This window comes from Convolutriloba macropyga, chromosome 9, assembly GCF_964194025.1.
Source record: "Convolutriloba macropyga chromosome 9, txConMacr16.3, whole genome shotgun sequence".
NCBI classification, from domain to species: Eukaryota; Metazoa; Xenacoelomorpha; order Acoela; family Convolutidae; genus Convolutriloba; species Convolutriloba macropyga.
The window spans coordinates 36,580,135-36,594,798 of record NC_134476.1 but is presented as its reverse complement, the minus strand read 5'-3'; the positions used below and the strand labels follow the sequence as shown (position 1 = coordinate 36,594,798).

At 37.0% G+C, this 14,664-nt stretch overlaps 1 protein-coding gene across 2 annotated transcripts in view; it reads right to left on the bottom strand.

The window, feature by feature from the left end:
* Nucleotides 1-298: 298 nt before the first annotated feature.
* LOC142345365 (uncharacterized) overlaps nucleotides 299-14,664 on the bottom strand; it is a 36,159-nt gene continuing 21,793 nt past the window's right edge. The window contains exons 6-7 of one of the 2 annotated variants that reach the window (XM_075397395.1): nucleotides 6,773-6,784; nucleotides 299-473 (exon numbers count right to left, since the gene is read on the bottom strand). In XM_075397395.1, the coding sequence (XP_075253510.1) occupies nucleotides 344-473; nucleotides 6,773-6,784 (142 nt within the window). In that variant the 3' untranslated portion in view covers nucleotides 299-343. The remainder of the gene's footprint in view (nucleotides 474-6,772; nucleotides 6,785-14,664) is intronic. The other variant, XM_075397397.1, reaches the window with a different exon arrangement.

The following is a 14,664-nucleotide window of genomic DNA, read 5'->3' as shown; positions in this document are numbered from 1 at the left end:
TAACTATTACATAACTTTCGGCTTGCTTTTCTGTCGGCTTGCTTGCCTATCGGCTTACTTTGCATTCGCCTCGGTCGATTGAACGAACATTGTGGTTACCATAATAAACAGGATGACCAAGAGTGCGAGCATTTTTACTTATGAACAAATTTTAACTGATCAACTCGCTCAAACTTATTTTGAGCAGACTTTGTCTCGTTATTAGAGCGTGTCCTTGTCCTTGTAAGTTTGAACGCACACTTTGTTGTCTGATCACCAGAAATTTTGAACGAGAATCTCGACCTGGACTCAATGTGTACAAAAAAAAAGAAACGTTTTCTTCGATAATGCTGTGCATTTTTGACTAAAGTTTGGGTGATGACAGTTTTTCTCTGATCTTTTGATAGTAAATAGTGGGTGGATGGAACTGTATTGAGGTTGTCAATTTGAGAGAGGGATCCATTCTGAGCCACAGCAGAAGTCTGTCGTCAGCGCTGAAACATACCGATTCAACGTGAAACTAATTTTAACTTATCAGAGCCCTGGTGGTCAAAAACAAGCGTTGATTGATCTTAAGCTGTTTTTTTTTCGACAATTTTTATTTAGCAATACTGAAGGAATTCCCATAATTGTTCCTTGTAATATACGTTGCAACGTTAAGGATACTGAAACACACAGTAAAAAGTATTTCTTATCTGGCATTAACTGGAATAGTCTTTTCGCCCGTTTGCGCAGAGAAAACCTAGTCGATTGATCCACAGTAAGTTTGGACCTTATCGAGCAACGTCGGACAAAATTTCTGACGTTGGCTGAGCGGGTCAGCAGCTGGCTGAGGCTTAAGGAGGTTACCTTGAGATTATTAAGATGGGGGTCAAACTAAGCAACCACACTTCACACCAAGAATTTACGGCTATCCAGTAGATTAGGTGAATCCCATTGCAAACTAGTAATGCGCAAGGATGTAAGTAAACTCATCAGCGACTCAATGCTCTCCGAGCGTTACTTTTGTATCCCCTTCGTGAAAACGAATAGTCAGATGGTCAGACAGAAATCTATCAGACGATAAGTCTGTAATACAAAAAAACTCGACTAATAACATAGTCAGCTGATTGCAAGAAAAAAATCTGCATAGGTTTGTGAACCTGCAGTCTTAAAACGAAGGTTAAAAAGTCCAAAAAAGATCACTTTCAGTTTTCTCAAACTATTGTTTAATAAAAAAGCTGCAAAAATTATTGTAGAATAGATAAAAAATAATTTTGGGGTAATCATGTTGTCTTCTGGACGGCACAAATTCTGAAGAAATAAAGGTCAATAGGAAAGGTCCTGGAGTAAAATGCAAAGCTGCTTTATGTTTAAATCTCTAAACTAACAAGGCGGCTCGGTAATGTGCAATGGCACATAAGGTTCCGACCCCGCCCATCCACAATTTTGGCATAATTGTCTACCAAATGAGGAACAGATAGAAAAACCCAAAAATTATTTTTTGCGAATCCCAAAAAAGCCCAAGTCTTTTTCAAAAAATTCTGTATGAACGATAAGATAACCTCCAAAACAAATAACTCAGTGGAGTAAAAATTGATGCACTAGAGTGCTGTAATTTGTCAATATTAAGAAAGCGAGTCAAAACGAACAGCAAAATCAAACAACAACAACAACAAACATTAATTACATCAAAAAATTTATGTCCCTCTTAAAAACTAAATTTAATAACAAAGTCAACATACCGTCAGATAAACCTGAAACTAAACAAAAACAACTTATAAATCACCAGAAAACATATGCGATCAGTCCATAAAAAGGTTTGGTAACAATTATATAAAAAAGAACAAAAACAGAAAAGTAAAAAAAATTAACTTAATTTTTTGAAACAATTAACTTCAAAGTAATAAATACCATTAGGAATAAATTAATATTACCACAAATTTGCGATTACCACTGCTTCTATAGAAGGGCATTAGGACCTGACCTTATTCATTTTTTAGAGCGGCTAAAAAGAACAACAAAGAACAAACAAAATTTCAATTGAAACTTGCCAGAAAACGCTGTCAAAACCGTCAAGCCAAATTTTGGCACTCAAAATATATTTGATTGCGCCTTCTTCAAACAGCTATAATGTAGTACGTGGCCATTCTTTAGTAAGACTAGGTAACAAGTAGACAAAAAAGCGAAGTGCTAAAGTATGTAATACTTTTAATTTTTTTTTCGAAACAAAATTACATTCAATGTCATGAAAGGCATTAAATACAAAAAGAGCTATTTAAACATCGTCGTTTTTTCATGAAAAGGAAACCCTCGAGACCTGTAATTATCCAGAATATTTCTTGCATCTACAAAAAGAACGTCAAATATGACAAAAATCAAATTAATTTAATTTTTTTTTGTGAAAAAGCGGTGTCGAATCCAGTAAGGTCATAACAAAATCTTTAATAAAAAGATTTTGGGACACCAATCCCTTTTATTCCCTTGACACCCATAATGTCATATTTGACCTGTAATCAACTAACGAGATTAGGTAACAAAAAGAAACATAAAAAGAACAAAATTGCGAAGTTAAAAAAGTTTTTTTTTAATTTTGGAAAACGATGGGTTTGAAAGTCATAAAAGCCATCAGCTATCTGCTAATATCAGAACATCGGTTTTTCTATTCTTCCATGAAAAGCCAATGAAAGCTATCACTATACAGGAAATTTCATACGACCGAAACGACAAAGTATAAATGACAGTTAAGACAAAATTAAAAAATTCAATTGATTTCTTCAAGAAAGAGGCGTCGAGGCCATTTAAACGATGACTTATATCTTTCAGGATTTTAATATGTTCAATTGTGCTTTAATTTGAATGCTAATAAGGTGACATGAGAACTGTCAATAATGTGATAATATGACAAAATTAGAAAACGTGAAAAACTGGCAAATATCAAAACAAACAAAAATCTAAACTCTTGTAGTATCAAAGCCAGAAAACAATAATTTCAGGCTTAAAACTGCAACCGAGACTAAATGTTAACTCAGTAGAAAGAAGAAGCAGTCTTTTTTTTGCTGACACTAAGCTGGAAGTTGAACAAATTAAGAAAAAATAGAGGAAAAGTTAATTAAGCCATTGTTTATTGAAAAGTCAATTATTTTTAAAAAAGAAACGACCATAAACTTTCAATTAAAAAACTAAATGCATTAACCTGGAGCTGTTTAGCAAGCGAATTGGTTGGACCTATCACTCCTGAGCTTTGATTTGATATGTTCTGTTCTTTATTATTAAAAAAAAGTCTTTTTTTTTTAAAAAAAAAGACCGACCGACTACAACCCGATTTTTTTTGGATTGTAACAGTCCAAGAATGACCCAAAGCTACCCCTGTTAATACTTATTGTCCGTTAAGAACAATTGATTTTTCGAATGTTGTAGATATAGATAATTTCTGAGTTGAAACTCAAAATAAATTTTGCATTTTTGATAATCAACGAGTAAAGTTAGCAAAAAACGGCAAAGTTTTAACTACAAGGCACTCTCTGCGGACTCTGAAGTAGAAATAGTCCCCTTCTGAGTCTACAAAGATTGTATGAGTGTTGTTTGGGGGTGTACTGTAGGCAAATTTAATCAAAGTGGACTAAAGTAGCTTATTTCGTGCTGTTGTTGATGAAAAAGGCTAAATTTTGAAATGTTTATCCAGATTTTTTGACCAAAAAATTTAATCAAAACCATCAAAAATGCTTGTTCGTCTTCAAAAATAAAATCAACGACACTATTCTTAAAAATTATAACAAATTTTAGCAAAATTGACGAAAATTTAGGCAAAAATTCCGGAAAATGTGAATAAAAACAACGTGAATTCACTCTTCTTTTCTCAGAAGTTTAAGCCTCGATAACTCCCTGTAGAAAACAAAAAATAAAAAAATCTTTTTAATTCCATATTCTACGCTGGACGAGCTTTCTAATGATACCAGTCTCAACTCTCTACGATGAATATATCGAGCGGCGAAAATTCACGGAACAAAAAAAAACCCAGTTGAGTATATAGTTCCTCCCCCCTCAAGAGGGTCGGAACAATAACAATATCAACGTTGACAGATACAAAAACTCGTTTTTTGATAGCTCTAACGGGTGAAATGACAATAATACCAAAAAGAAAAGATTTTTTTTTTCAAATTTGACAGCAGCTGTCTAGAATCATATGTCATCCAAGCATACGAAGAATCAGTTGTAAACTAAAAAAATTGAGGAGACCAAAAATTTTGTGATGCAATAGAGGCCTGTTGGCATCCGTAATGATTGTGATTAGGCAAAAACACAACAGACAGAACAACAGGTCACCTAAAGCAAATCTAAGATGCTAACAAAAAAGCCAATGCCATACAAAGTTAGCGAAAATCTAGTTATCTTAAATAGTTCCCTTTTATTTTATTAAAATACCAATGGGACCTGTCATTGATTATGATAGATGACGAGACAAGAAAAATCAAACAATGAGGGCCAAATTCAAAAAATTTAGTAATAAGTTATAAAAAAACACATCTTCAAAGTTTAAAAACTATTAGATATCTACTGAAAAAAATAAACAGGGTAGTTTTCCTTAAGGATTGTTTAAAAATGAGACAAGTTCTTACTGAGACAACAAAAAACAAGAAAAACAGGCATAACTGCAGCAATCACCAAAATGGAAAGATATTTTATAGTGTATAACGTTCGGATTATAATATCCAAAATCCATCAACTGCAAATATTTAACTTCTTTTCTCATTTGAAAGCGAATGCCACCATACAATTTAAACCATTTGGGTTGTTAGAAAACAAGAGAAGGCCAATAATATTGCTGCTGGGCTATCGCTATTGCAACTACTACTAATTGCTAAAATCTTTGCTTGAGACCAACTGAATAGTTTTTTGTGCAATGTTTATTTGGTCATAAACAAGCATCTGGTTAACAGGTTAAATGCACGAGTTTATTTCCAATACAGAATCAAGTATATCCAGACCGAAGAGGAACGCACGACTTCAAATATGCATAGTTTGAAAAACTCGAAAAACGCAAAAAAAGTCTGAAGATGAATGTCACGTTACGGTATCAAAAGTCTGAACGAGAGCGAACACAATCTTGCCTCAACCGCACAAAAGTCCGAAAATTGACTCTCTAGGAAATCTATTTCCTTTTTTAACAATATGGTTGAAAGGAATAGCAATCAGAGAAGATATAGTACCCTTACTACGGAGCACCCACTCAAGTGGCTGAATACAAAGCAGAAACCCGAAACCCAATTGACTTAAAATAAATAGCAAAAATGTCACTTGAGGACCGTATTCAACTGCATCAATATTTTTTGCAACTGGTTTTTAATTTTGCAGTGTTTTGACAACCATATTGCTGAGTTAATAAATTTGAATTTGTATATACGAAATGGATGAAGTATGACAAACTCAGGTATAGAAATTATGTCTGGTTAGTGCTGTTTGTCTGATTTTGAAGGCGTAAAAGTCTTGTACTAGAACGCATGAAGGTCTGAACATGAACGAACGAAATCTGTTGAACGTACGAAGGTCTGCTGAACGCCTGAAAGTCTTGTGAACACGCGAAAGTCTTGTGAACGCGCAATTGTCCGATTAACTCACCAACGTCTGGACATGAACACACAAAAGTATAGACGTGAACGCTCCAAAGTCTGAACAAGAACGTACGAAAGTCTGTTCTACGCACAAATTAATGGTGAACGCAGGAAATTCTGGACATAAGATATTTCCTGTTGGGACAGTCTGAACACAGGCGCTTCTGGACGGTCTGGATATACCAGTATCCGTCTTGATCCTGAATCGGGGAATAGACTTCATATATGTCTTGAATATGTCTTGCTAAGAAAACTTGATGCAGGTCAACCGGATGTGCCAATTTTCCGATAATATTCTCGTTAGGAACCTCTATTCCCTTCAGAGAAACTTACCGGAATTCCGACCGAGGTTGTGAACATGGTGGCTAGTTATTGTAAAAACGATACATTATTACCGCGTTTCTGGATAATCACCTGTAATTGTGAATGCGTGTGCGAGTACTTGGGTCGCAAAACAATTATTTAAGGTGAATATCACTATTTCGAAGATCTACGGGAGGAAACATTTTTTTTACCGGGAACGCAGCTGCCGGGATTGGACCAAAAAGCGACAGTAGTAGCGCGTGTTTAGCATGCGCAACTATTCTTGAAACAGTTTATTCGGAAGAAGAATTACAATTTGATTCAGTGCTGTTTTGCGTCTACTACATAATGTTTGAGTACTTCACAGAATCAAATCTGATGCAGATATGTTAAATTTGCAATCATAAAATGTTTGTAAGAAGCATACATAACATCACCCCCTTCTCCTCCACCACCACCACACTGCCCAACAAACACACACTCTCACAAACACATGAATTCGCACGCACGCACGCACGCACGCACGCACGCACGCACACACACACACACACACACACACACACACACACACACACACACACCACACACACACACACACACACACACACACACACACACACGCAGCACACACCACACACACACACACACACACACACACACACACACACACACACACACACAAAAGTACAGGCACGCACGTACACAAAGTTTGCGGGCCAGTGATTTTGCTGGTGAATGTTTAATAGAGTGCAGGGGGGCGGGAGTATATGTTGAATAATCTGCGTACTGTGCGGTTTGTGGGAAAACATTTAGATGGGTGGAGAGTTTCAGGTTAACTGGATGACAAATTTTCAAGCAGCTCCATTTCTTTGAGAAGCATGACACAAAAAATCGCTTACTGGTGGAGTGTCCTAAAAATCATATCAATGAGAACTCATTTAAATTGCCAGTCTGCTTTTCCAATCTATTTTTTTATTTTGTCACTTAAAAAGTCAGAGGCCGCATTTTTGCATGAACAAGTAAAACCAAAAGTACTTCACTTCTAAAACAGGTGGACTCTGTAATGCGTGTGCACACTTAATGTTCCTACCCGAGATTTATACGAAACAACGTGTCAAATTTTGAAAGCGTTGTTCTGTTTAATGACCATTCCAAGCACCGATTACTGACATTTTGAATTAAAAGTTGGTCGTCAAATGAGCTGGAAAAAAAAGAAATAATTCATTACGTTCACAAACAAAAACTCTGGTCAATTAATTATACGCCATTTGGTAAGCATTATCCGCGCCAATGTTTTAAGATTATGTTTATATGCGTTCGTGGACAACACTGAGAGTAGGAACATTTATTTCAAATTGGCTTAAAAGTGGATATATCTGTCAGCTTCATCCAAAATGCTTCTTAAATTTTGGCAACCGTGAATACTTTTGACAAAATGTTGTCACTATAGTCCGCAAATTACCGTCACAATAACTAATAGTACACGTAACTTTTTTCCACGTCAATATTGTCCACAAATAAATTATCTAAATTTTTGCAATTTCTAAGAACCAAATTACTGGGTCTGTATTCAGGGATGAAGCATCTATCTTCCGTTTCAGACACAAATATGAGTTAGCTATATGTGGAATTCCGGATAATTTGTAGAACAAAGAAAATCAGATTAAGGGATTATTTGATATCCAAAAAAAAACAATTTTTCAAGACGTCCGTCTTTTAACTTCCTTCCAATAAGCCTATTTGAATGCCAATAAGTTTTAACACAAATCTGACTTAGCAAAAAAAGAAAATCGGATAAATTATTAGAACAAATATAATCAGCATCAGCAGTGATGGATTTTTATTAAACTGATCAAGGTTCAACTTTCCTGATAACACCAACGTTTGACATCAAAATTGACATCATTTAAAAATGCCATCCATTAAAAACATCCTGAATTGAACGTCATTTTAGTATATTTAGTACATTTAGTATATTTGAACGCCAATAGCTTTTTATCCAAAATATGAGCTCGTAGAATATTGCACAATTCTATCGAGCCCGCTCATCCTCACCTCACTTTTAGCACAAGTGCCTACTAAATGCGAAAACCCTCTATAATTCCAGTACTTTTCGAAAAAAAATATGTATGAACGAGAAGATCGCCTCCAACGCAAAAAAAATCATTGTAGTAAGAAATGCCGCATTAGATTGAGGAGATCAACCATTTTCAGAACAACGAGTCTAAACAAACAACAAAATCGACAAACAACAACAACAAACATTAATTTCATCGAAAACATTATGTCCTTTTTTAAAAAAAAAACCTATTAACAAGGTCAAAAAATTTCGGGATAAAACTGAAGCTAAACAGAAAACCTTTACTTCACTAGAAATGGTATCGGACCACTCTATAAAAATGCTCGGTAAAAAGTACATTTGGCGACGTAATGGTTTTCCTAACAAAGACAAAAGGCGTGAAACGTCCGGATTCTAAAAATTGAGTGTCTAAAAATTGGCGAAATGTTAGCTTGTCTAAAAAAATAATGTCTACTAAAATCCAGGCCACAAGGAAAAAAGGATTTGACAAGGTTGTTCCATATCAACTTCAAAGTGAATTGATATAAAGAGTAAAGCTTCAAGTGTTCTGATTAGATTTCCTATTATAATTGGCAATAACAGCGTAACACCTTCGATCCTTTCTACTTACAATTTTTAGCTCAAATTCATTCATACACTCTTATTCAATGCAGAGAAGCCACATAGTTTCATGCACACACAGAGTGGAATAGTGGAAAACTTTTTCAAATTTGTTTGTTCCTAAAATTGTTTCCGCATCAAATTTTCCAAATGGCACATTTCGCTATTTTCGAGAAAACTAATTTAATTTCAAATAGTTATCTGTTGTGAATACAAATGTAAGCGAGAAATGTAAGCGAGAAATGTGAACGAGAAATGTGAACGACTTTAAATTGTAAATGTTTGCGTAACAAAACAAGTAACCATAGCGCAGATAGTATAGCACTACACTCTCAATCTAAGGATCGGTGGTTCGAGCCCCCACCATGTCAAACCCTGCGAAGCAAAATCCGTATTCTAAAACATGTGCCTTGAGCAACGAACCGTTTGAGGGCGGTTTTAAGCTAAACTAGCCCGATTTAGACTAAGATAACATAGATATAAAATTATTAGAGTAACAAAACGCATTGAATGGTTTGATTTTAAGCAAGGCCAAATTACGTCACACATGAGCTGAATTGACCTCTATTGGCTTACAAAAGGCTAACAGATCCTGTCTGGCCTTTTTGCCACCAGTGTTACTTTATAAATCTTATGTGTACGAACTTGAGGAGTGTTATGTGTGATTGAATAAGAGCTTATCGTTGAAAAATACGTATTGTTATCTTGAATAAAGATTGTTCTTTTACCGTTTTCCTGTCATTCGAGTTTTAGACGTTATCTGGCTCGAATAATTTGGTCCACCGACCCGGACGTATTCGGGTTAAGTATTACATCGTCCGCTTTACCTCAACTTCCGGCGCACAGAGGCTGGTTCAGTGACAATTATGGGAACTTCTGGCACACAGAGGCTGGTTCAGTGACAACTATTGGAACTTCTGGCGCACAGAGGCTGGTTCAGTGACAATTATGGGAACTTCTGGCACACAGAGGCTGGTTCAGTGACAACTATTGGAACTTCTGGCGCACAGAGGCTGGGTCAGTGAATACTATTGATAAATTATGCACACAGAGGCTGGTTCAGAGACAACTATTGGAACTTCTGACGCACAGAGGGCTGGGTCAGTGGCTACTATTGGTAGTTTTGGCTCACAGAGGCTGGTTCAGTGACAACTATTGGAACTTCTGGCGCACAGAGGCTCGGTCAGTGACTACTATTGGAACTTCTGGGGCACAGAGGCTGGTTCAGTGACAACTATTGGACTTTCTGATGCCCAGAGACTGAGTCAGTGACTACTATTGGTACTTCTGGTGCACAGAGGCTGGGTCAGTGACTACTATTGGACCTTCTGGCGCACAGAGGCTGGTTCAGTGACGACTGTTGGAACTTCTGGCGCACAGGGGCTGTGTCAGTGATCACTATTGATACTTCTGGTGCACAGAGCCCGGGTTAGTGACTGCTATTGGTCTTGTGGCGAAAAAGGGCTCAGTCAGTGACAGTTTTTGGTCTTCTGGCTCACAGTGGGTTGGACATTTGTTCGGACGGTGTCATTTGGGGCAGGGTAGTGTGGAAAAAACTGTAAGACAAAACTTTAGTCTTCAACATTCTAAACAGGTAAGCTCTACTTCTGACTGATGCTACTTATATCCACACTGGCGGCGGACCCCCAACTTAGACACTCGTAATCGAAAAAAAAATTGAGTGCTCAATTAGCCGAATCACTTGGGTGCTCAATTAGCCGAACAATTTTGAGTGCTCAATTAGCCGATAAAATTGGGTGCTCAATTAGCCGAATAACTTTTGAGAGCTCAATTAGCCGAATAATTTGGGTGCTCAATTGGCCGAATAACTTTGAGTGCTCGATTAGGCGAATAACTTTGGGTGCTCAATAAGCCCAATAACTTGGGTGCTCAATGAGCCGAATAACTTTGCGTGCTCAATTTGCAGAATAACTTCGGGTGCTCAATTAGCCGAATGACTTGGGTGCTCAATTAGCCGAATTTTCAAGTGTTCAATTAGCCGAAAAATTTTCAAGTGTTCAGTTAGCCGGAAGTTTCTCAAGTGTTCAATTAGCCGAAAATTTTTCGAGTGTTCTATTGGCCGAAAAATTTCCTACTGTTCAATTAGCCGAAAAATGTCAAAGGTTCAATTAGCCGAAAAATTTTCAAGTGTTCAATTAGCCGAAAATTTTTTTTAAATGTTCAATTAGCCGAAAAATTCTCAAGTGTTCAATTAACCGAAAATTTTTCGAGTGTTCAATTAGTCGAAAATTTTTCGAGTGTTCAATTGGCCGGAAAAGTGTTCAATTAGCCGAAATTTTTTCGGGTGTTCAATTAGCCGAAAGTGTTCAATTAGCCGGAAGTTTCTCAAGTGTTCAATTAGCCGAAAAAATTTCAAAGGTTCAATTAGCCGGAAGTTTTTCAAGTGTTCAATTAGCCGAAAATTTTTCGAGTGTTCAATTAGCCTAATAATTTCCTAGTGTTCAATCAGCCGAAAAACTTTCAAAGGTTCAATTAGCCGAAAAATTTTCGAGTGCTCAATTAGCCGAAAAAGTGTTCAATTAGCCGAAATTTTTTCGAGTGTTCAACTAGCCGAAACTTTTTCGAGTGTTCGGTTAGCCGAAAGTGTTCAATTAGCCGAAATTTTTCGAGTGTTCAATTAGCCAAAAAATTTTCGATTGTTCATTTAGCCGAAAAATTTCCTAGTGTTCAATTAGCCGAAAATTTTTCGAGTGTTTAATTAGACGTAAGATTTCGTAGTGAGCAATTATTCGAAAAAATTTCCGAGTGTTCAATTAGCCGAAAATTTTGCTGGTGTTCGCTTAGTCGAAAACAAAGTTATCATCAACTACTCTTTATGACCAGTGAAAATAAAAGCAAATGCTCTTTATTGTTGGTGCTATCTCCCTCAGTCGAACAATAGGCAAATTGCATGAACCTCAATACTCCCGTCACGTAAAATCTCCCATTGCCGAGCCTGGCTTGAGCTTCAAAGCTTTCAATCAAAAGAAACCTGTGCAGTATAAGTAAGGCGTTGAGTACCCACACGCAGACAAAGTTGTTATTTGGCACGACGCCAAAAATAATATTTTAACGCCTCATCGCATTAAAAATCATTACCCATTATCCGCACAAGAGATGATTAAGGAGATTAATCTTGTTAAGAACAAAATAAGCACACTAGTCTACTGCCTCCAGCAAGGAGCTCCCGATATCTTTGCAGAACTTAAACAAACAGATTTCGTTGTAGTCCACGTCTTGAGAGATTTGCTTTCAAAACGCAACGCAAAAGACCCAGCAGTTGTTAACAACTACACACAATTGCGTCCACCTTTCTCTTGTGAGATCAAGTCCCTAACAATTGTAAGCTTCTAAAGCTTCGACCTTAATCGTCTCATTAAGAAAACGCGTCCGAAGAGACTTGAATAAAGATTGTTCTTTAACCGTTTTCCTGTCATTTGAGTTTTAGACGTTAGCTATCTCGAACATTTTGGTCCATCGACCTGGACGTAATCGGGTTAAGGATTGCATCGTCCGCTTTAAGTCAACTTCCGGCGCACAGAGGCTGGTTAAGTGACAACTATGGGATTTTCTGGCACGCAGAGGCTGGTTCAGCGACAACTATTGGAACTTCTGGCGCACATAGGCTGGGTCATTGAATACTATTGGTACTTTTGGCACTTATAGGCTGGTTCAGTGACAACTATTGGATCTTCTGGCGCACACAGGCTGTGTCAGTGATCACTATTGGTACTTCTGGTGCACAGAAGCTGGGTCAGTGATTACTATTGGAAGTTCTGGCGACCAGAGGCTGGATCAGTGACTACTATTGGTGTTGTGGCGAAAAAGGGCTAAGTCAGTGACACTTTTTGTTCTTCTGGCACACAGTGGATTGGACATTTGTTCGGACGGTGTCTGTTGCGGCAGGGAAGTGTTGAAAAAACTGTAAGACAAAACTTTAGTTTTCAACATTCTAAACAAGTAAACTCTATTTCTGACTGGTGCTACTTATATCCACACTGGCGGCGGACTTCCAACTTAGACACAAGTAACCGAATAAAAAATCGAGTGCTCAATTAGCCGAATCACTTGGGTGCTCACTTAGCCGAACAATTTTGAGTGCACAATTAGCCGATAAACTTCGGTGCTCAATTAGCCGAATAACTTCTGAGTGCTCAATTAGCCGAAAAACTTGGGTGCTTAATTGGCCGATTAACTTTGAGTGCTCAATTAGCCGAATAACTTTGTGTGCTCAATTAGCCGAAAAACTTGGGTGCTCAATTAGCCGAATAACTTTGCGTGCTCAATTTGCCGAATAACTTTGGGTGCTCAATTAGCCGAATAACTTGGGTGCTCATTTAGTCGAAAAACTTTGAGTCCTCAATTAGCCGAATAACTTTAAGTGCTGAATTAGCCGAATAACTTGGGTGCTCAATTAGCCGAAATTTTTTCGAGTGTTCAATTGTCCAAAAAATTTTCAAAGGTTCAATTAGCCGAAAATTTTTCGAGTGTTCAATTAGCCGAAATATTTTCAAGTGTTCAATTAGCCGAAAATGTCTCAAGTTTTCAATTAGCCGAATATTTTTCGAGTGTTCAGTTCGCCGAAAAATTTCCTAGTGTTCAATTAGCCGAAAAATTTTCAATGTTCAATTAGCCGAAAAATTTTCAAGTGTTCAATTAGCCGATAAACTTGGGTGCTCAATTAGCCGAATAACTTTTGAGTGCTCAATTAGCCGAATGACTTGGGTGCTTAATTGGCCGAATAACTTTGAGTGCTCAATTAGCCGAATAACTTTGTGTGCTCAATTAGCCGAATAACTTGGGTGCTCAATTAGCTGAATAACTTTGCGTGCTCAATTTGCCGAATAACTTGGGTGCTCAATTAGCCGAATAACTTGATAACTTTAGCCGAAATTCTCAATTAATCAATTAGCCAAAAATGTTTCGAGTGTTCAATTAGCCGAAAAATTTTCGAGTGTTCAATTAGCCGAAAAAGTGTTCAATTAGCCAAAATTTTTTCGAGTGTTCAATTAGCCGAAAAATTTCCTAGTGTTCAACAAGCCGAAAAATTTTCAAAGGTTCAATTAGCCGAAAAATTTTCGAGTGTTCAATTAGCCGAAAAGTGTTCAATGAGCCGAAATTTTTTCGAGTGTTCAATTAGCCGAAAAAATTTTCGAGTGTTCAATTAGCCTAAAAATTTTCGAGTGTTCAATTAGCCGAAAAAGTGTTCAATTAGCCGAAATTTTTTCGAATGTTCAATTAGCCGAAAAGGTTCAGTTAGCCGAAAAATTTGCGATTGTTCATTTAGCCGAAAAATTTCCTAGTGTGCAATCACCCGAGAATTTTTTGAGTGTTCAATTAGCCGAAAGATTTTGTAGTGTGCAATTATTCGAAAAAATTTCCGATTGTTCAATTAGCCGAAAACTTTTCGAGGGTTCTGTTAGCCGAAAAATTTCCTAGTGTTCAATTAGCCAAAAATTTTGCTAGTGTTCACTTAGCCGAAAACAAAGTTATCATCAATTACTCTTTATGACCATTGAAAATAAAAGCAATTGCTCTTTATTGTTGGTGCTAGTTCCCTCAGTCGAACAAAAGGCAAATTGCATGAACCTCAGTACTCCCGTCACTTAAAATCTTCCTTTACCGAGCCTGGCTTGAGCTTCAAAGCTTTCAAGCAGAGGAAAACTGTGCAGTATAAGTTAAGCGTTGAGTATCCACACGCAGACAAAATTGTTATTTGGCACGACGCCATAAATAATAGTTTAACTCCTCATCACAATAACAATCATAACCCATTATCCGCACATGAGTTGATTAAGGAGCTTAATCTTGTTAAGAACAAAATAAGCGCACTAGTCAATTGCCCCGGCAAGGAGCTCCCGATATCTTTGCAGCACTTAAACAAACAGATTTCGTTCTAGTCCACGTCTTGAGAGATTTGCTTTCAAAACGCAAAGCAAAAGACCCAGCAGTTGTTAACAACTACACACAATTGCATCCACCTTTCTATTGTGAGATCAAGTCCCTAACAATTGTAAGGTTCTATAGCTTCGACCTTAATCGTCTCATTAAGAAAACGCGTCCGAAGAGACTTGAATAAAGATTGTTCTTTAACCGTTTTCCTGTCATTTG